Genomic DNA, 19,992 nt, shown 5'->3' on the forward strand with positions numbered 1-19,992 from the left:
TTCCGTCGGGCATCTTTCAACTATGTTCTAACTACTTCTAAGTAAATTTAAATCAAATATTCTTTCTAAAATGTAAATTGCATTCTTTTCTTTGTAAAATCAAAATGCATTCTTTTCTGAAGTTGCCTTAGGTGCCAATCTTTTATAATCTTGATAGAGCATACTTCGAAAAAAAAACGATCAGAAAACCAGACATAAATTGTGACTTTTGGCGTTTCAAGAGAGACAATAATGCACAACAAGAGCAGCTAAATGTGCTTCTTGATTTGTCAACTTCATTGATGATGTTTTGTGAAATGAAAAATTGAAATGTATCAAATCTCTTTTTTGTCTTGTCAGGCAAAATTTTTGTCTTAGAAAATTTTGTCTTCAGGTGAGCCAGCGACTTGCTTCACTGGCTTTGAAATGGGCACGAAACAGGCAGAATACATGTCGGATTATTGTGCCGCAGCTGACTTTTTTTACATACCAATGTCGGAGTCCCCCAACGAAGTCGAAATGGGATCTGAAACAGTTGAAAACCTGACCAAGAACGCACCACTCTTTTTTCTTCTGACTGGTAAGAATGTGCTTTCTCATTATTCCGAATGCAAACAATTGGTTTTATCTTTTTCAATAAAATTGAAAACAAAAATTTAGCAACCAAAAAGATCGAGAGCATTAAATTTTTATGGAAAGAATGCTTTTCAAACAATTTTCATAAATAAAAATTGTATGATAAGCATCTTTGTCTTTTAAAAGTAAAATTTTGATGACCAATATGTTCTCATTCAATTGAAACCCGATGCAACCTTATTTAAACTTAACTGAAAAAATTTTAGGTTCTAAGCGCTCACGACATGATGCTCAAGAAGTTAAAATTTTTATCTCTTACTTAATTTCTGAGAATAGATTTTAAAAGGTTAAATACTGGTCATATACACAAAAGAAAAATTAGTAAAACAAATGATAATTTGTGCTTCTGGAATGCAATACTTGGCATAAGAGTTGACATCAATGATATAACAGATCTGAAAACAGTTAATTCTAACACATCACCGATCCCATGTTACAGTTTCCTGATAAACACTAGAAGAGGAAAAAGTCTACACAAACGCAATTTTCTTTTTTTGTGCATTGAAACAAAAGTGAACTGATGCATAACGATGAAAATGTGTTTGTATCAGCAGGGTGACCTCTTTGTAAGCACTTACTAAAAGCACTACTAAAAACTGTTTAGAGTCGACTCTTGTCCGCTGCATTATTTATCAGAACGTTTTGAACAGGCTGACTAAATTGATGTTTTAAATCTTAAATAACAAAAAACAACAAATCTCTCTACTCCAACCACAACAATTATCAGCAAACATCATTTTTTACGCATTTTTTGAAACTGTTCTACGCTAGACAAAAAAATCGTCAAATTTAGGGGAACCGTTATATTATCGACCAGTTTTAATGTTTGAAGTTTCAGCAAACTTTCCAATATCAGCAAAAAAATTCCAATATCAACTTGTCTCACTGGTTGAAGAGCAATGAAGGGAAAAGAGGATGGCTTGAAAAATAAATGAAAAAAGCATGTTTGAAGCCCTCCTACTGTACTACCCATTTGCTGAGTGGAAGATGATCTCCAGATGCCTGGGCATGGATCTGGACTCCCTAAGGAAAACTGTGGAGAACCCAGTGTTGTCTTCCAGTGGGCATTGTGTGGAAAAAGTGGCAACTCTGGCTGCAAACCAGATGGAAAACTACCTGCAAGTGAAGCGAAAAAAAAACTCCGGTCAGCTGATTTCAGTGCATTCTAACTACAAAACCCCCACCTCCAAGTTTGTCTTTAACTCCCACTTTGAGTTTTTAGTCCAATAGGTTAATTTTTCACATATTTAAAAAAACTTTCATATTGTTGGCTTTCTGGAAGAATTGGATTGTTGGACTTTTTACAAAGTGTTTTCCAGGACTGTTCTCCGTTCCTATCCTGTCTCACATGTCGATGCCTTATCTCAATCAGTTACCTGTATCTCAACTGCAATACCTGGTGGCCATTGCCTTCTCCGCTCTCATGTTCACCTTCTGTGTCAACCCCTCCTTCTACTACGTGGGGGTGCCGATGGTAATGCAGTGCCTGTACAAGTGCTGTCCTGAACTAGTAGAGTTGATGGGAGAGTACTCCAAGCTCACCTATTCTGGAGTTGTGCTCTGTGATGTAAAAGTTAGATTATTGGGAGGTAAGTTAACAAAACAAGTTCATATTTAAACAATGTTAGCCGGATGCTTTGCAAGTAGTTTCGAATGTACCAATCAAAGTAATTTTTTTAAAGTAAAAACAAAAGTAAGGCGAATATTTAATTTAAAAATATTCAATTTTTTCCTTTACTTCTAGCTTCTCGTTATTTGTTTGTTAAAAGTGACTGAATTAGGTTAGATTGAAATTAGCTGAATAGAGAAGAACTGCACCAAGTATAAGTATTACGCTTTTTATTTGAAAGTCGGAGCAAAAAAAAACGTTAACAAAATGAAAAGTAGCGAGCAGCCATTTGTCAAAAGGCAAAAAGAAACTTGTTTCACTGTCAAGTGATTTATCAGTTTTAATTGATGGACGCTTTGAATTTTGTTTACATTGAAAAAAGTACTACAAACATGTTATCTTTTGAAAAAGAATTTATCGATTAACCTGATTAAAGCAAAAAAGAGTATCAACGATAGCAAACTATGAAAAACTGATTAAATAAAGATTTCAATTAATTATTCAGGTATAGTCGATTGATGTGCAAATACAACATATCCTTCCCATCCTGTTTATTCTAAAACAAATATTGAAAAATTTCAAGTCGGACTGATTTAGGTGGAAAATCGCGAAAATGTTAACTGATACACACAAAGTAACAGTAAGTTTAAACTAAAATATCGAATCACGACTGAAAAATCTTTATTTGATATAACACTCGACCTTTTCTGATGATTATCTGTGGAACCTGATTTCGAGCTAAAACCAAAATCTAAAACACACCTAAAAGGAAATTCCTTGGCAGTTTCATTGGTTGCATTAAACAAGTTTATGATCCAACGTTTAGAAAAAGTTGTGAAGTTGCTTGTTTTGGGAGATTCATCAGAGCTTTCTTTTTTCGGTTGTTTCTCAGTTATTGAGGCCAACTTTGAACAATGACAATGTTTGCAGTATTGGAAACAAGCTACCCGAGTCGAGATTTTTCACCTAATTTGAAGCAAGATTTGAGCGGTTTGAGCGGTTTTTTTAGACAATTACGCTCAAAATCTTGCTTCAAAATGAGCGGTTTGAGCGGTTTCTGAACGGTTTATCTAAAAAAACCGCTCAAAAACCGCGCAAGATTTGAACGGTTTTGAGCGGTTTATCTAAAAAAACCGCTCAAAAACCGCGCAAGGTTTAATAAAAAAAGTCGCCCATAGAGGGATTCGAACCCGTAATCTTCTGATTCGAAGTCAGACGCCTTATCCGTTAGTCTATGCTGACTTAGTCTATGCTAAACATGCACAACAAATATACTGTCTTTGTCACGAATAATGAATCACTTATGAATTCTATGGGCTAAAGTTGGAAACCGAGAATGTAGAACACAAATATATTATAGTGATAGAAACTTCAATGAACTGGATCATGTCTGATCTGGTTGTTAAGGACTAATATATTTCATGAAAATCATGAACAGAAAACTAGTTCCGGGCATGTCTGAATGTTTTGTTACCTTTCAGCATATTTTCCGCTGCGCTTGATCAACTACTATGGTGCTCATCTTTTATCTTCTTGATAAGTTTTTGAAGTGCTGGGGGGGGGGGGGGGTATGTTGTTGGGGGGGTTTGTTGGATGTTGGATACGTTGAGGGGGTACGTTGGGGGGAGGGAGTAAGTTGGCGGGGGGGAGGGGGGATAAGTTGGGTTGGTGGGGGGGGGGGTGTGGGTGGGGTTGTTGACGTGAAGAGCTGGTCAAAAATGCTGTTTTTGGGCACTTTTTGGAAACTTACTACATATTGGTCGCCCCTGGATGAACGTGCTCGTTCGAGTTTTGCAGAGAAGAGAAACGTTGAGTCTGGGACCTCGACCCGGGAAGACCGCTCAAAAACCGCTCAAAAACCGCTCAAATCTTGCTTGAAAAACCGTTCAAAATCACCGCAAGAAATGAGCGGTTTTTGAGCGGTTTTCTAAGCAAGATTTGAGCGGTTTGAGCGGTTTTTCCAAAAAAAACGCCCAAACCGCCCAAACCGCTCAAACTGCTCAAATCTTGCTGGAAAACCGCTCAAACCGCTCAAATCTTGAGCGGTTTTTGAGCGGGATCTCGACCCGGGTAAATTGTTCAGCAATCTAAAGATGTGCATCAGAGAATCTTTGACAAAGCTAATGCATGGATAACAAAAAAAAACTAACTTTGAGCAGTGAAGAAACAAAAACAATTATATTTGTTGGAAAACCAAGTCTAAACAAAAAGCGCTTAAAGTTAATAGAATTACCTCTAGGATTTAATTATTAAGACGTTAATCTGGATCCGAATTTAAGGTTATATAACCACATCAAAACAATGAAAAACAGCAGGCTTCAGTTGTGTGGACTCTTTATCAAATAAGCAAATACTTAACTTCAAAACAAATGATATTGAGTTACAAAGCTTACATTCAACCAGTTCTACAATCTGGAATACTTGCATTACGCTAAGACGGGCATCTCATCAATGGCACCTCTTCAAACGAGAATCAAACGTATTATCACAATAATAATCTATAAAAGCAAAACGAGTAAGTTAGCAAAAAAAGAGCAGTAAATCTAGTTTTTTCACCAACAGAAGTTTTTTCACTTTAAGTATTGAAGTTTTTAACCAAAATTTGCAATAATGCAACAAAAACAGACGAACTTGGGGAATCTAATAAAAATGATGAGATAACTTGATTACAGAAAACGCAAATTGAATAACAAAATTACCAATAAATGAAAACTGTCACCATAAAAGGTCTTTGCATATAAATATCTGAAAAAAAATCAAAAGGATCTTATCTTTTTCCGCAAATGGGTTCAATTTTGTCAAAACAGCTATGAAGTAACATATTAAAAGTTCCTGGAAAATCATATTTTGGTTCGCAGAAATATTCAAAAGTTTTAGAAGATCTTAGTATTATGGTTTTATTAGTAAGTTAGCAAAACGAGTAAGTTAGCAAAAAAAGAGCAGTAAATCTAGTTTTTTCACCAACAGAAGTTTTTTCACTTAAAGTATTGAAGTTTTTAACCAAAATTTGCAATAATGCAACAAAAACAGACGAACTTGGGGAATCTAATAAAAATGATGAGATAAATTGATTACAGAAAACGCAAATTGAATAACAAAATTACCAATAAATGAAAACTGTCACCATAAAAGGTCTTTGCATATAAATATCTGAAAAAAAATCAAAAGGATCTTATCTTTTTCCGCAAATGGGTTCAATTTTGTCAAAACATCTATGAAGTAACATATTAAAAGTTCCTGGAAAATCATATTTTGGTTCGCAGAAATATTCAAAGGTTTTAGAAGATCTTAGTATTATGGTTTTATTAGTAAGTTAGCAAAACGAGTAAGTTAGCAAAAAAAGAGCAGTAAATCTAGTTTTTTCACCAACAGAAGTTTTTTCACTTTAAGTATTGAAGTTTTTAACCAAAATTTGCAATAATGCAACAAAAACAGACGAACTTGGGGAATCTAATAAAAATGATGAGATAACTTGATTACAGAAAACGCAAATTGAATAACAAAATTACCAATAAATGAAAACTGTCACCATAAAAGGTCTTTGCATATAAATATCTGAAAAAAAATCAAAAGGATCTTATCTTTTTCCGCAAATGGGTTCAATTTTGTCAAAACAGCTATGAAGTAACATATTAAAAGTTCCTGGAAAATCATATTTTGGTTCGCAGAAATATTCAAAGGTTTTAGAAGATCTTAGTATTATGGTTTTATTAGTAAGTTAGCAAAACGAGTAAGTTAGCAAAAAAAGAGCAATAAATCTAGTTTTTTCACCAACAGAAGTTTTTTCACTTTAAGTATTGAAGTTTTTAACCAAAATTTGCAATAATGCAACAAAAACAGACGAACTTGGGGAATCTAATAAAATTGATGAGATAACTTGATTACAGAAAACGCAAATTGAATAACAAAATTACCAATAAATGAAAACTGTCACCATAAAAGGTCTTTGCATATAAATATCTGAAAAAAATCAAAAAGGATCTTATCTTTTTCCGCAAATGGGTTCAATTTTGTCAAAACAGCTATGAAGTAACATATTAAAAGTTCCTGGAAAATCATATTTTGGTTTGCAGAAATATTCAAAGGTTTTAGAAGATCTTAGTATTATGGTTTTATTAGTAAGTTAGCAAAACGAGTAAGTTAGCAAAAAAAGAGCAGTAAATCTAGTTTTTTCACCAACAGAAGTTTTTTCACTTTAAGTATTGAAGTTTTTAACCAAAATTTGCAATAATGCAACAAAAACAGACGAACTTGGGGAATCTAATAAAAATGATGAGATAACTTGATTACAGAAAACGCAAATTGAATAACAAAATTACCAATAAATGAAAACTGTCACCATAAAAGGTCTTTGCATATAAACATCTGAAAAAAAATCAAAAGGATCTTATCTTTTTCCGCAAATGGGTTCAATTTTGTCAAAACAGCTATGAAGTAACATATTAAAAGTTCCTGGAAAATCATATTTTGGTTCGCAGAAATATTCAAAGGTTTTAGAAGATCTTAGTATTATGGTTTTATTAGTAAGTTAGCAAAACGAGTAAGTTAGCAAAAAAAGAGCAGTAAATCTAGTTTTTTCACCAACAGAAGTTTTTTCACTTTAAGTATTGAAGTTTTTAACCAAAATTTGCAATAATGCAACAAAAACAGACGAACTTGGGGAATCTAATAAAAATGATGAGATAACTTGATTACAGAAAACGCAAATTGAATAACAAAATTACCAATAAATGAAAACTGTCACCATAAAAGGTCTTTGCATATAAATATCTGAAAAAAAATCAAAAGGATCTTATCTTTTTCCGCAAATGGGTTCAATTTTGTCAAAACAGCTATGAAGTAACATATTAAAAGTTCCTGGAAAATCATATTTTGGTTCGCAGAAATATTCAAAGGTTTTAGAAGATCTTAGTATTATGGTTTTATTAGTAGGTTAGCAAAACGAGTAAGTTAGCAAAAAAAGAGCAGTAAATCTAGAAGCAGAATTTGCAGTAAAATCTAGGAGCAGTAAAAAAAAGAGCAGAATGTCCTAAAATGAAAATAAATGTGTTGTTTCCTTTTCAATTTCTAAATCTCACTCTTTATCTATACTATAGAAGCATAAAACTGGAGAAATTGCTAGGCAAAAAACTTCGCCTAACAAAAAACTTCGTCCTCCGAATCCATGTTTTTGTAAACCAGTAAACAAGAACCCTGTGTTTTTAACCGTAAACTTAGTTAGAATTATTTCTATGATTGTTCTATAACGGCTGATTCCACTTTCAATTTTCGGCCCGCTTCAATTTACGTCGGCACCTTTAACTTTGTTCGCTCGGCCGGCTGCTTTGCCCATTCCGGCTAAATGTGTCAATTTCCTGTGGATGAAAATCAACTGTTTCTTATACTACAAACCCAGTTGTGACAATTTGCATGGTTTCAAATTGACGATCTTATGAACAAATAGAACCCTCAGATAATTCGACATTATTTCCTCTTATTGGGTTATTTGCGCTATCTTTTCGTTTTTTCGATCAATTTCTTTTTTTGCTTAAGTTACAAAACTTCTAATCAATGAATATCGTTGAATAAATTGTTCAGATACAGTTGAATTTGACTTTTTTGGCAAATTAGTTGCTGAAAGACAAATTTGGTTTAATTTGAAACAAGTTTAGCTAATTGAATATAAATGGGTAATATTTTTATCTGTTTTTTTTTCAGTTTTTTCGCTTGTGTTTGCAAAGTGAAATTCGTCGCTGTATAACACATTTATGAATTAACTTCCGTAGTAGAAAAAGTAGTAGGCGGTACAAACTTTGCTTTTTTGTATTGTTAATGCCGAAATGTCGGTGATTTTGACCCATTTCATCGGTCGAAAACTAAAGCTTTTTAGGTTAAATAAATTTTTGAAAACGATGTTTACGTGTTGACATTACTGGCAAACTAAAATCCGACGTCTAAATGAGCAGTTTTTGATTAATTCGCATCGTTCAAATTCAGTAACCTGAAAAGATATTGCAAAACCAAAGCACTTTAATGGCCATATTTGGTTAGAACTTTCTGCGCCGTAGGCAAAACTAAAACAAAACAAACCAATAAATCCGTTTTTGGGTCTTTGTAAGAGTTTTTTTGAAGCGTACCACTCCCTCAAACTGAGTAGATTTCTGCCACGAAAAGCGCCTTCAGAAAAATTTTGCAGACAGTCGGCAAGAAATTGTTATTATAAAATTATAGCTTAAGAGGAATTCTTTGGGCGGTGAGGGGGCTGAATTCCCTCCCCTGAATCAGCACCTGTTTTGATTTAAAATGGTATTAGAAAATTACATATAGATGTGCCAAATGCCCCATCAGCTTATCGGATCTTCATTGGCGGGTCTTGATAAATTTAATTTCATTTTTTTTTCAGTGAACAAAAGCAGTGCAAAAACAACAAAATTTAAAAGTTGTTGACGTTTTAAAGCTTAAAATTTGATTTTTTGTACAAACAACGTTTGACGCCTATGTGTAGAAGACCTTACGAATTAAATACACTTAATGTGTTGGTATTTATTGATCAAAATTTTATAACCAAAAGTACAAAAGCACTTTACGACAACGTTTCAGTGACTGTAAACTTTTTAAAACTTTATTTTAAAATAATTATCACTTTTTGACTAGACTTGGATTGATTCGACTTTATACTATTAATGTAGCAAAGAACTGAAAAATTTGATTTGATGCAAAAATCAAGCTTGAAAAAATCAATTTCAATTGATTCCAGATCAATTAACTTCCAAATTTTGTCAACTTGGTTTGGTTATTTTTTCCTACGGGTTCTAGCAACGATAAAATTGGTTTTATTAATTTAATTTGATTTTTATGCCTTTTTTACATTCAATTTACACAAAATATGTGCAGATGTTCGGATTTTCTTGACTACCAATTATTTGATCACAATCAATTATCAATTATTTCACATAGCTTTTTTTCATCACCCCTGGATATTACACCACACAATGTAGTGAACTCTTTATTTCTTATCGCTCAAAAAAATTCTCAAATTGTTTTTTGAGTAGTGACTGCCGCAATTGCGCCAACGTATCGCGAGCTTGCCCCAGCAGAAGGTAAGAGTCAGTAAGAAAGTTTGAACCGGGCCTCGCAGCAAAGCGCCGATGTGCGTGAAGCGCGCCTACCGTCTTTTGAAAATGGTTGAAGTTTTGCAGAAATAGGGTTAAGAGTAGTTTGGAGTAAAGTACGTGTTAGAACGGCAGTGGAGTAAAATATCTAGGGCGTAAAGATGTACATTAATTGATTGGTAGTTTTGGTGTTGTTTTTCGGGAAAGTGAGAAAAGATAACGTAGGTAGTTTAAGCAATCTTCTAAAAGCTAGTCTAAAAATATTGAAAAAAAATAATACCAGCTCTAGTGCTCGTTTTTTTAGTACCATGACGTTAAAATCAAATTCATGTTTCAGAGGAACAGACTCGTACATTTGAGTGTCTTCTCAACAGCAGAGATTTACTTCAAAAGATTCTGATTGCAGTCTGGTTTTGGTTTATTCTAATAACCATCCTAACAATCTTCAACTTTCTTTCCTGGATTTTCCGAATTACTTGCTGTTCATACCAGACTGCTTACGTCATCAACTCCGACTCGGATCAGAAGATTAACCAGTTTTTGGGCAATGAGTTGAAATTGGATGGACGATTTCTAGTGCGATTATTTTCAGCAACCACGAACCCAGTCATGCTCTCCGAAATAGGTTAGATTTGTTTTTTTTTTCAATTAGCGTCTTTAGACAGAAGAAGGCGGATGTATTAGGCAAAACTATATCAGGCAAAAACAAAAATTTTAATATGAGGCAATTAACAAGCTTGCCAACAGAGGAGAGGTCTCATTACGAAATTTAGAGCCCCTTACCACCCAATTGCAACCTTAAACCGACTCTCGATTTTGTAATCTTTGATGGCTTCTTGCCATGGCGGTCTGGAGAATTAGTGTGCGTATTTTTGCGAAGTCACACAATGTTACAATCAAAATGCTCGCCTGATTTTAACACATTCATTTTCGCCTTTATAATTTTCTTAAATTTATAATCTCAAATTCTGAGCAGCTCAAATTTGGAATCATAATCTTCTACAAATAGGTAGAAGTTCAACATTGAGCAACAAGTTTATTCCTAATTGGATTAATTAACGGAGACAATTGTTCAAACTTATCCTTTTATATGATGAAAACCTCGAACAAGGAGTTCATCTTTTTTGCGAACCACTTTTTTCGTTTTCTGTGCGCTATCAAAGCGTATTTGAAAACACAAAGTGTGAAATATGAGTTTTTTTTGTAAAACAAAAACAAGAACACTGATATTCTAGGAACACTAAAATTGGTAATTTGATATATAATTACAGTTATTAATCAAAAGTTAAGACAGTGTAGAGTATAGACAGTGCAGACTAACACAAATATTGGACGAAGATAATAATTTTAAGAGAACCTAATTAATTTTCATGATTGTTTTTTTGGACAACACTTGGCTTGGTTATTTCCTAAATTGGTTCAGAAGAAATGTCTTTTTAGATTTCATCTGTATAAATTTTTCTATTTGTTGATGATCATTTTATACTACAACACCTTTCCTAAAAATATATATTTTGAGTTATAAACTTTTGCAGTAAGCAATGTTATATTGTTTCGTCATGCAACTAGTGTTTTGCTTTTGGTAGCACCTTTTGGAACCCGCAACGCAGGTTTGCGATCTCTTATAAATTGATGAACATAAAGTGATGATCTGTAATCAATTAAGCAGTGAAAAACGTATAGGTAGAATTTAAAGATCGAGTTTTAAATTTGGACGCTTCGTAGCAGGCTTTAACAACCCAACTGAAATTATTTTCTAGCGTAATGATGATACAACCTCCGAATCGGAATATTTTTTTAAATTACCTGTGCCATTTTTTTTAAATTGCTCTAAATTGGTTTTGATATGTCAACTGGTTGTCAATTACTACTTGTATATAATTTTTTTTTCATGACTCTTGTTTTCAAAATTTGATCATCAGCATGAATATTCTCTTGTTTCTAAACTAATTTCAAAATCAATAGTTTCAGTTTTGATTGATTTTTTCAAGCTTGGTTGAAATATTTCAACAAATTAGCAACTTTTTTCTCAGAGTTTTTGGCATTGCCTATTTTTTACTCTGATTTAGGAGTGTGGTAGCACTTTAATGAGTTTACAGTTTACCGTTTGTGCATATCATTGAAAAATTTGACCTTGACGACGTCTTCTTACTACTACGAGGCAATTTGCTTCTATTCCAAAAAGACAGTTCAATCCTGACTGTTGATCAGGTAACTCTTAATACAGTTCATGGCAGATGAATCAAAGTCTTAAGATTTTAACTAATCTAATATTTATTTTTATTTAGTTTTTTCTAGAAGTTTTTGACCATTGAGTTAAAAGCTTTTAGTGAATCAAGAAGAGCACACTCAACAAATGACTTATTGCCGACTTGTGGTTTTGTTTGTTTGTGTTAATAAAAACAAGGCATATGAGGAAGAAAACTGTTTTGGGTGAAAAAAAAGTTTAAAAACCGTTGAACTCTGAATTTTGTAAAAAAAAATTGTCTTTTTTTAAAGTCCATGAAAAATTCAAATTGAATCTTTTTTTTTCGTATATCACTAGAGGGACTCAAACTTTGAACAAAAATGAAAAAATTTTAGGCTTCGTAAGCTTTTTGTGATCTTTCAAAAAAATTTCTGGAGGAAATTTTTAACCGTAAACTTTTACACGGAGTAATTTTTGATCCAGGGGCGGATCTAGATTTTATTGAGGGGGGTAGGGGGGGGGGGGGGGGGGGGGGGGCAACGACGGCGGCGGTTTCAGAAAACTTCCAGTGTCAGTCATCATGACAGATGTCGTAAGGTAGTACCAAAGGGGAAGCTATTCGTGGGACCAAAGGGCAGTGAGGGGCTAAATCTGTCCCCAGTTTGATTAAAGATGATTATTAAGGTGTTACAGATTTAATTACCCTTTGACAATCTATAAAAAACAAATTCCTGAAAAAGTGCCGATCCCCCCCTTCCCCCCTTCTATCCGCTTCTCAGCTTCTTCATTGGACTCTATTGATAGAATAAAGTCCAACTAGGTTTTTTTTTCTAGTGAATGAAATGTTCGTCAGAGCTGACCAAGAAATGGAAGCAAATGGCAACCCGGCTGGTTTGGACGTGGGCAGCTTTGCACATCCCTCGGGTGCGGTGGGAGGATACCTGAGCATTAAGTTGGACAGTCCCAAGCTGCCACAACAGGTGCTGCTACCTCAAGTATGAGACTACAACAGTGAGGGGCGGAAACATTCGAACTGAAGGCTGAGAGGTCGAGCGAACACTAAAAACTGAAGCAAATATCTAACTCTCAATGCACAATCTTTTGCCATCTATATTTAACCAATATGATTGTGAAAATATCCATCTTGAAAATAGTTTCCTTCAGAACTAAATGGAATTTCAGAAATTACTGGTTCAGTAATTTTTTTATTCCACCTGTTTTCAAAATTTACCAGAATGAACCACTTTGAACCTAGTATGTACCTTTCTCAATTTTAATGTAAAAATTTTGTCACTTTTTATTGCATTACTTCAATCGTGAAACTTGTATCAAAGTTAGAAAAAAAATTCTCTTTAACTTTTGCTCTAGATGTTCCTAACCTAAACGAAGTAATTTTTTTTTGCTGCTTGAAAACGTTGTTTTTTTCTGGCTAGCAATTGATATTTTTGATTTGATTTTAAGTTATTGATGGTGGAGCGCGCATACCCAATGCTAATTACTTACATCAAGATTTAAATCAATTCGTTCACGTAAAATTCTTTGCTTGAGTAAATCGTAAGATCGCTTTTCAATTTTATTTATCTATCTGCTATTTTAAAGAATGCGTAAGTTGCGATTTTCAGACCTTTCTTCTTTATTTATTTTCTTTTTATTTTGTAAGCCATCTTATAGAAATTCATTTTGCAAAACTGTTTCCTCAGTTTTTAAAGTCTAACAAGTTTTTTCTTATTAATTGCTTTCTTAAAGTTTTTTCTTAAAGTTGAACTATATACTGCTTTAAATGAAGATTCGTTTTTTAAACAACGCCAATGAACTTCAATTGTTGCTTCAATTCAAGTTTATGATTTTTGAATAGAATGCTAGGAAGTGGCTATTCTCTAGTAAAGAAAGGACTATGCGTTCAGAAAAATCAATTGATAGTTCTTTATCTAACATTCAATGTTATTCTGCAAATCTTGATACAAACTCAAGCAATTGGCAGACACGGGCGTAAAAAAATCTATCTGCAAAATTTGTCACAAGACTGCTTGAACAAACATTAGTCAGCTCATTCACATACTGCTCAAATTTGTTTATCTGATTCCCGTTGCAATCAACTCAGCATTTTCTGCTGATTGAATCAGCTATTTTAAGCTATACATTTTGAGATCTGGTTGTGAGTTGAGATCTCAAATTTTCATAATTTGGATATCTTAAACTGTATGCAAAACATGCGGTGATTTACCTTTCATCTTCGTGACAAGTTTTCGTGATGTATTATATTTTCGAAGACTTTGCGTTTACCAGGTAGAAACGTATAAAAAGGCCTATAGTTATCACAAACAGTTTTTAGTCCATTTTTATAAGTAGGTAAGAAAAATACTGACAACCATTTTTTGATCTTTTGTCATCAACTTTTTTAATTTCTAAAAACAATAATATATTGATAAAATCAACAGACGGTTGCTGTGCAAGCAGCATAGAATAGTTCGCACTACACAATTCGAAAGAAAATTTTAATTTTTTTTTTGCCGAGGAAGCGCTAAATGATGTTAAATTCTAGTATTTAAAATCCAACCAATTATCCAAAGCTTTTATGACATTTTTCTTCTAATGAGCAATACTCAATTGCTTCACTTGCTCGAAATCAAACTAAAACTCGAAAAATTCAGCCAGTGTTTCTGAAAACAGAGAATTTTTTAAAAGTTTTTCAAAGTCGTTCAAATCACAAGAAAAGGGCTTTAACAATGATATATCACTCGACCCATAACGATATTTGTTTTTGGCACCTAATTTGGGTGAAAAAATTTACAAAAAAATCAAAGAAATGCAAGCAAAGACCAAGTTTCTCTCCATTAACCACTAAAAACTCGAATATTGATTTGCTAAGCTGAAAATTATACACGAAAGTTTGGATGGTTTCTCGATAAAAGCTACTCATATATTTTCCATGTGCAGTTTTCATGTGGCTGAAAACTTTTATCAGCGGAAGTCATCAGCTGAAAAATGTAATTACACAAGCAATGCTTGTGTTGAACTATCTTTTTTTTTCAACCTAAGTAGCGAATATTGTTGCGATAAAACGTGTTCATTGAGAAAGTGTTTATTTTCATCATTGACCAGCTATTAAAAACAGCCATTGCTAAGGTTATTAACACAGACTTTCAATGCTCCGACTTTCTTAACGAAAGTAGCGGAACATTTGTGCTCGGTGTGGTTTTTTCTTCAGACAAACTTCGACTTTTTAACTAGACATTTTGACGGGATCTTTTTGTATCATTCAAAAAGTATTGATGTCTTGAGCTTAAGTTTGGAAAGATATTTCACCTGTGAATATTTTTCTTAAAGTTATGGGTGTTTAAAAATTACCATTTAGGGCAATTTGGGACAATTAACGCGCTATATAATTAGCGCTATTAGCGCGTAAGCGGAGATTTAAATCGTTTCGAATTGGCTGAAGGAAGCTTACTTGCTGTAACTGATTTGTTACTAGGACCAAAATTTTCACTCTGTTATTAATATGGCGTGTGGGAGGATGATTTTCTCAAGAAATCTGAAACTAAAAACCTCTTTAAATTTCATTACTTTAATTTTGTCATTTTACTACTGCTCCATAGACCTTAAAAGGCAGTCGGATCAAATTATAAAAGTGACTGGTACTGCTATTGCGTCATAATTGGCGTGCGTCGTTTAGGAAAATCTGTAGAACCGAAGTTTTACTCATTCAGTTTTTCCCAAAAGCGTTATCCTGTTAAACGTGCTTTGCCAAAGTGTGAATGCACTCGAACGCTAAAAACGCTAAAATTCGTTGCATTGTAACAGAATATATTCTGTCTGAATGTTAAAAGCTGGAAAAACCGTTTCAATATTCAAAAATAAATTTGTGCCAATTCCGATTCAACGAAACTATTTGCCCGACAGCAGTTTTAAACGACCAGAAGCTTAGTACAATTTTGTGCCGCGACCTGGAAACCAGCGTCTTGCTGAATACAGTAGCCGGACAGGGCAAGGCGAGTACACGATAAGTGTCGGACAGTGCCTCTACAGCAGGCGGACAGGGCAAGTGTCGGACCGTGTCTCGTTGATAAGTAGCCGGACAGGACAAGTGCCTGACAGGGTCTCTACAGTAGCAGGACAGTGTCTCTCCGATTACTCTGTGTAGCCGTACAGTAGCCAGTAGACGGACAGGGCAGGTCGCTGGCTTCAATTATAGCTAACGGAGAATTTTTTGAACGGATATCCTTTGTGGGTTTCGGGTCGACTCCCCATTGTGTTGGAACAGTTAGCTTGTGTGTGTTGGGCGACTTCCCTGTATCCTGGGTTTGTCTCGGTGCGAATACCCAGTGACTCGAGGTGATTTATTGTGGGTGCCACCTGTGAGTTGAGCGACTACTCCCAAGTTTACAGCAGTGATCAATGCTGAGTAAATCAGCGAACAAACACTGTAAGACGGACCCGAAACCAAGTTTGACGCTTAAATTTTTTACAATTGTCTGTTTTGCAATCATTTTCAAAATATGTGCTAAGTCCTTGATGCCCTTCAAAATTGTTGATGAATAAACAAAAGCAAAACCAAAACACGGTAGCATGTACTAGACAGTTTTTTTGATAAATATACTCGACTTAAAAAAAGCAAGTCAGTCATTGTTTTCTGAAAATTTTGTGCCAATATTTTGGACGCTAACAATGAAGTGAGTCTTACAGTTTTTTGAGAATTTTCGGGCCGATATTTTGGACTCAATTAGTTCGAATCCGGTAAACGTCCATTTATAAAAAAAATTGAAAAAAAAACGAAAAAAAAAGAGAAAAATGGACGTTTTGACAAAACGTAACGCCATCGACCAAAGGCTTGAAAGTTTCAGTCGAATTTAGATCGATTCGAAAACCCCCAGTCGTTTAAATTAGTTTAGGCTCGGGCGACCTCGGGTCTACTCCGAGTGGTTGAAGGGACTTTGACTTAATTTGTTTGACAACTCCTTAGTCTACCTGAAAATTTTTGTGAAATCATTTTATCCTCCTCGTCTGTTTTTTTTTGGGGTATAAAACCTTTAATGGTTTTTTTGTCGGTGCAAGCTCGTTGCATCACGAACTATAAAAGCTACTCGCATCACACCGCAATCAGTTTGTTGATGTTTTTTTAGCCATAACCGGTCTAAGTTTTAATATCGTGATTTGGCACGACGTCATAAATAACTCAGTTAGTAACCATCGCAGCAAAAATTTGATCAATTTGTCCGAAGATAAATTTGTAGTCATCCTAAAACGCTATCGACTAAAATTAGTGCCACCGTCTGTTGTTAACGCACCGGAACTGAGGAAACATTTGAGAAATAAAAAAAATAGGTATTCTAACCATCAGTATAGTCAATCATTTGGTATCGAAAAGTTAAGCTAAGGATAAGAGGTTGCGAAAACAGTACTTGGCATTACACCAGCCCAAAAAACTGGAGATCAAAGCTTTCCGGTCCACTCGCAGATACGCCGAAAACCACAGTACGCTTGTTGCGACTAAGAAAAAAATAGGCTGGCCAAGAAGAAAAGTGCGCTCTTTAAGCAACACACTCTCATCTTAGTCAAATTGCAGGAGCACCTAGCCGAGTTATACAGGTCTTTAGCACAGAAGCTTGGCCCTGTAGTGGTTGTATAAGTTGTTGCTTGCTTTTATGTTACAGTGCTTTAATGCCGTTTTTGTATTGAATTAAAGTTTGATACGTCCCTCTAATTAATTGTAGAAGCACATCGTAACAGTTTGTCACAAGTAATCAGGAATTAGGCCGGAAAGTACATGACTTTTTTTAATCAAGACGTAATTTGGAAAATGAGCTCTTCAATGTTCTTGAATACAGTCAAAAAGCCATAGAAAACCAAAAAAGAAAGGTGATTGTTGCGAGAATATCAAAAATTCAAATGTTTTCCTGGAAAAGGCTTTTTTCAAAGTTGATGAGATACGTCAAATGGCGGACAAAGGTGCTTCCTCGAAAGGTGCTGGAAAACCTCGAAGTTCACATCGGTCTAGGGTCTCAGTTCAGAGTAAAGCAGTCTCAGGGAATACCAGTCAACAGAAAAAAGAGTTGTTGTTGGCTAAATTAGAGCAGAAGAGAAATAGAGACAAATTGAAACATCATTGCGCTTACGAGAAATCAAGCAAAGTTGGAAGAAAACAAATCTGCGATGAGAATAGAAAAAAAGTATGTATGATGGAGGAAGACTCCAATTATGTTGACTTCTTGCTAGCTCGGTAAGCTTTCACAGGGAAACAGCAGATAAACGCACAGAAACTTGGATCGAAAATAAGCCGAATTTGGATCCAGTAGTGCCCGTAACCGAACCGACCGCATACATTTCTGGATTGAATACGGTATGCTATAACGCCCCGGTGGGCGTCGTTCTTGTGTGTAACCCTCAACTATGTGGCTTGTCTTCTACGATAATGCATGGGGCTGAAGTACCTCCCAGGATTCCGAAATCTCTTACGTCGACTGCTGCCGGCACTAATACTCAGCAAAATATCTGAGAATATTGGTCAAATTAAATCAAGATGTAACACAACCACACCGGTTTTCAGTTGCAAATCATTGGGTTGATGCTGAGCCTGTCAAGTCTGCTAATTTTGAAAACTTTCCCTCACCTTCGTATATAAATTTACCTCCTCAGACTACAGTTGTTTCGGCAGTACTGCCTGTAGGTCATCTCGCCTACTTCAGACAGTTCTATAACCCGAACCTCGCATCGTGGATTCTGTAACTGTTTGCAGCCCTTTCTTCTCAAAGAGTCATGGCACGTATTTGAGGCAGTAACGTCTGTTGCCCCTCCTAAATCCGTAAAGTTCGCCTACAAAAGCGGCGAAGCAACACAAGCAAGTACCGTTAGCAAGTGAGTTAGACGAGGTAATACTACCCGCTGACATAAATACAACCAATTATACATCAATGTATCCGCTTATTTAAAGGATAAACTTAATTATGGGTCTCAAAAGGTTGGTTTTCCTGCCCTTCAAGAAAAGTTCGTCGGGTTCGTCGGGTTTTCAATGGAGCGTCAAAATTTCACGGGCAAAGTTAAAACAAATCTTTGCTCGTTCAGCCTCATTTACTGCAAAATTTGTTACACATGTTAATTCGCTTCCACCAACATCATTTTGCCGACTCCGCGGACATCGAGGGTATGTTACTTCAGATTAAGCAGAAATGTCTCGTTAGATTTCATCTATATAAGCTTTTCTATTTGTTGATGATCATTTTATACTACAAGACTTTTCCTAAAAATATATATTTTGAGTTATAAACTTTTGCAGTAAGCAATGTTATATTGTTTCGTCATGCAACTAGTGTTTTGCTTTTGGTAGCACCTTTAGGAACCCGCAACGCAGGTTTGCGATTTTTTATAAATTGATGAACATAAAGTGATGATCTGTAATCAATTAAGCAGTCAAAAATGTTTTGGTAGAATTTAAAGATCGAGTTTTAAACTTGGACACTTCGTAGCGGGCTTTTAACAACCCAACTGAAATTATTTTCTGGCGTAATGATGATACAACCTCCGAATCGTAACATTTTTTTTTAAATTACCTGTGCCATTGTTTTCGAAAATTGCCTTAACTTGGTTTTGATATGTCAACTGGTTGTCAATTACTACTTGTAAATAATTTTTTTTCATGAATCTTAATTTCAAAAATTGATCAATAGCATGAATAGTATCTTGTTTCAAAACTATTTTCAAAATCAATGCGGCGGTTTCAGAAAACTTCCAGTGTCAGTCATCATAACAGATGTCGTAAGGTAGTACCAAAGGGAAGCTATTCGTGGGAGCAAAGGGCAGTGAGGGGGCTAAATCTGCCCCCAATTTGATTAAAGATGATTATTAGGGTATTACAGATTTATTTACCCTTTGACAACTTATAAAAACAAATTCCTGAAAAAGTGCCGACCCCCCCCCCCTTCTATCCGCTTCTCAGCTTCTTCATTGGACTCTGTTGATAGAATAAAGTCCAACTAGCTTTATTTTTCTAGTGAATGAAATGTTCGCCAGAGCTGAGCAAGAAATGGAAGCAAATGGCAACCCGGCTGGTTTGGATGTGGGCAGCTTTGCACATCCCTCGGGTGCATTGGGGGGATACCTGAGCATTAACTTGGACAGTCCCAAGCTGCCACAACAGGTGCTGCTACCTCAAGTATAAGACTACAACAGTGAGGAGCGGAAACATTCGAACTGAAGGCGGAGAGATCGAGCGAACACTAAAAACTGAAGCAAATATCTAACTCTCAATGCACAATCTTTTGCCATCTATATTTAATCAATATGATTGTGAAAATATCAATCTTGAAAATCGTTTTCTTTAGAACTAAATAGAATTTCAGAAATTACCGGTGCAGTTATTTTTTTATTCCACCTGTTTTCAAACCTAGTATGTACCTTTCTCAATTGTAATGTAAAAATTTTGTCATTTTTTATTGCATTACTTCAATAGTGAAACTTGTGTCAAAGTTAGAAAAAAAATTCTATTTAACTTTTGC

General features: G+C 34.9%; 1 protein-coding gene across 1 annotated transcript; it reads left to right on the top strand.

Moving 5' to 3' along the window:
* The first annotated feature begins 378 nt into the window (after positions 1–378).
* LOC134853171 (innexin-3-like) lies at positions 379–12,690 on the top strand. Its single transcript, XM_063869126.1, has 5 exons — positions 379–559; positions 1,568–1,759; positions 1,935–2,204; positions 9,653–9,940; positions 12,338–12,690. The coding sequence occupies exons 1-5, from the start codon at positions 406–408 to the stop codon at positions 12,502–12,504; spliced, it is 1,071 nt and encodes a 356-aa protein (XP_063725196.1). The 5' UTR covers positions 379–405; the 3' UTR covers positions 12,505–12,690.
* The last annotated feature ends 7,302 nt before the right edge of the window (positions 12,691–19,992 follow it).

Source organism: Symsagittifera roscoffensis, chromosome 8 (genome assembly GCF_963678635.1).
Source record: "Symsagittifera roscoffensis chromosome 8, txSymRosc1.1, whole genome shotgun sequence".
NCBI classification, from domain to species: domain Eukaryota; kingdom Metazoa; phylum Xenacoelomorpha; order Acoela; family Convolutidae; genus Symsagittifera; species Symsagittifera roscoffensis.

Bases quoted from the DNA above. Each gene is read 5' to 3' on its own strand.
- LOC134853171 (XM_063869126.1), top strand. From the start codon at position 406: ATGGGCACGAAACAGGCAGAATACATGTCGGATTATTGTGCCGCAGCT. The intron at 1,760-1,934 runs GTCAGCTGATTT...AGTGTTTTCCAG, and splicing joins GAAGCGAAAAAAAAACTCCG to GACTGTTCTCCGTTCCTATC. The intron at 9,941-12,337 runs GTTAGATTTGTT...TTTTTTTTCTAG, and splicing joins AGTCATGCTCTCCGAAATAG to TGAATGAAATGTTCGTCAGA.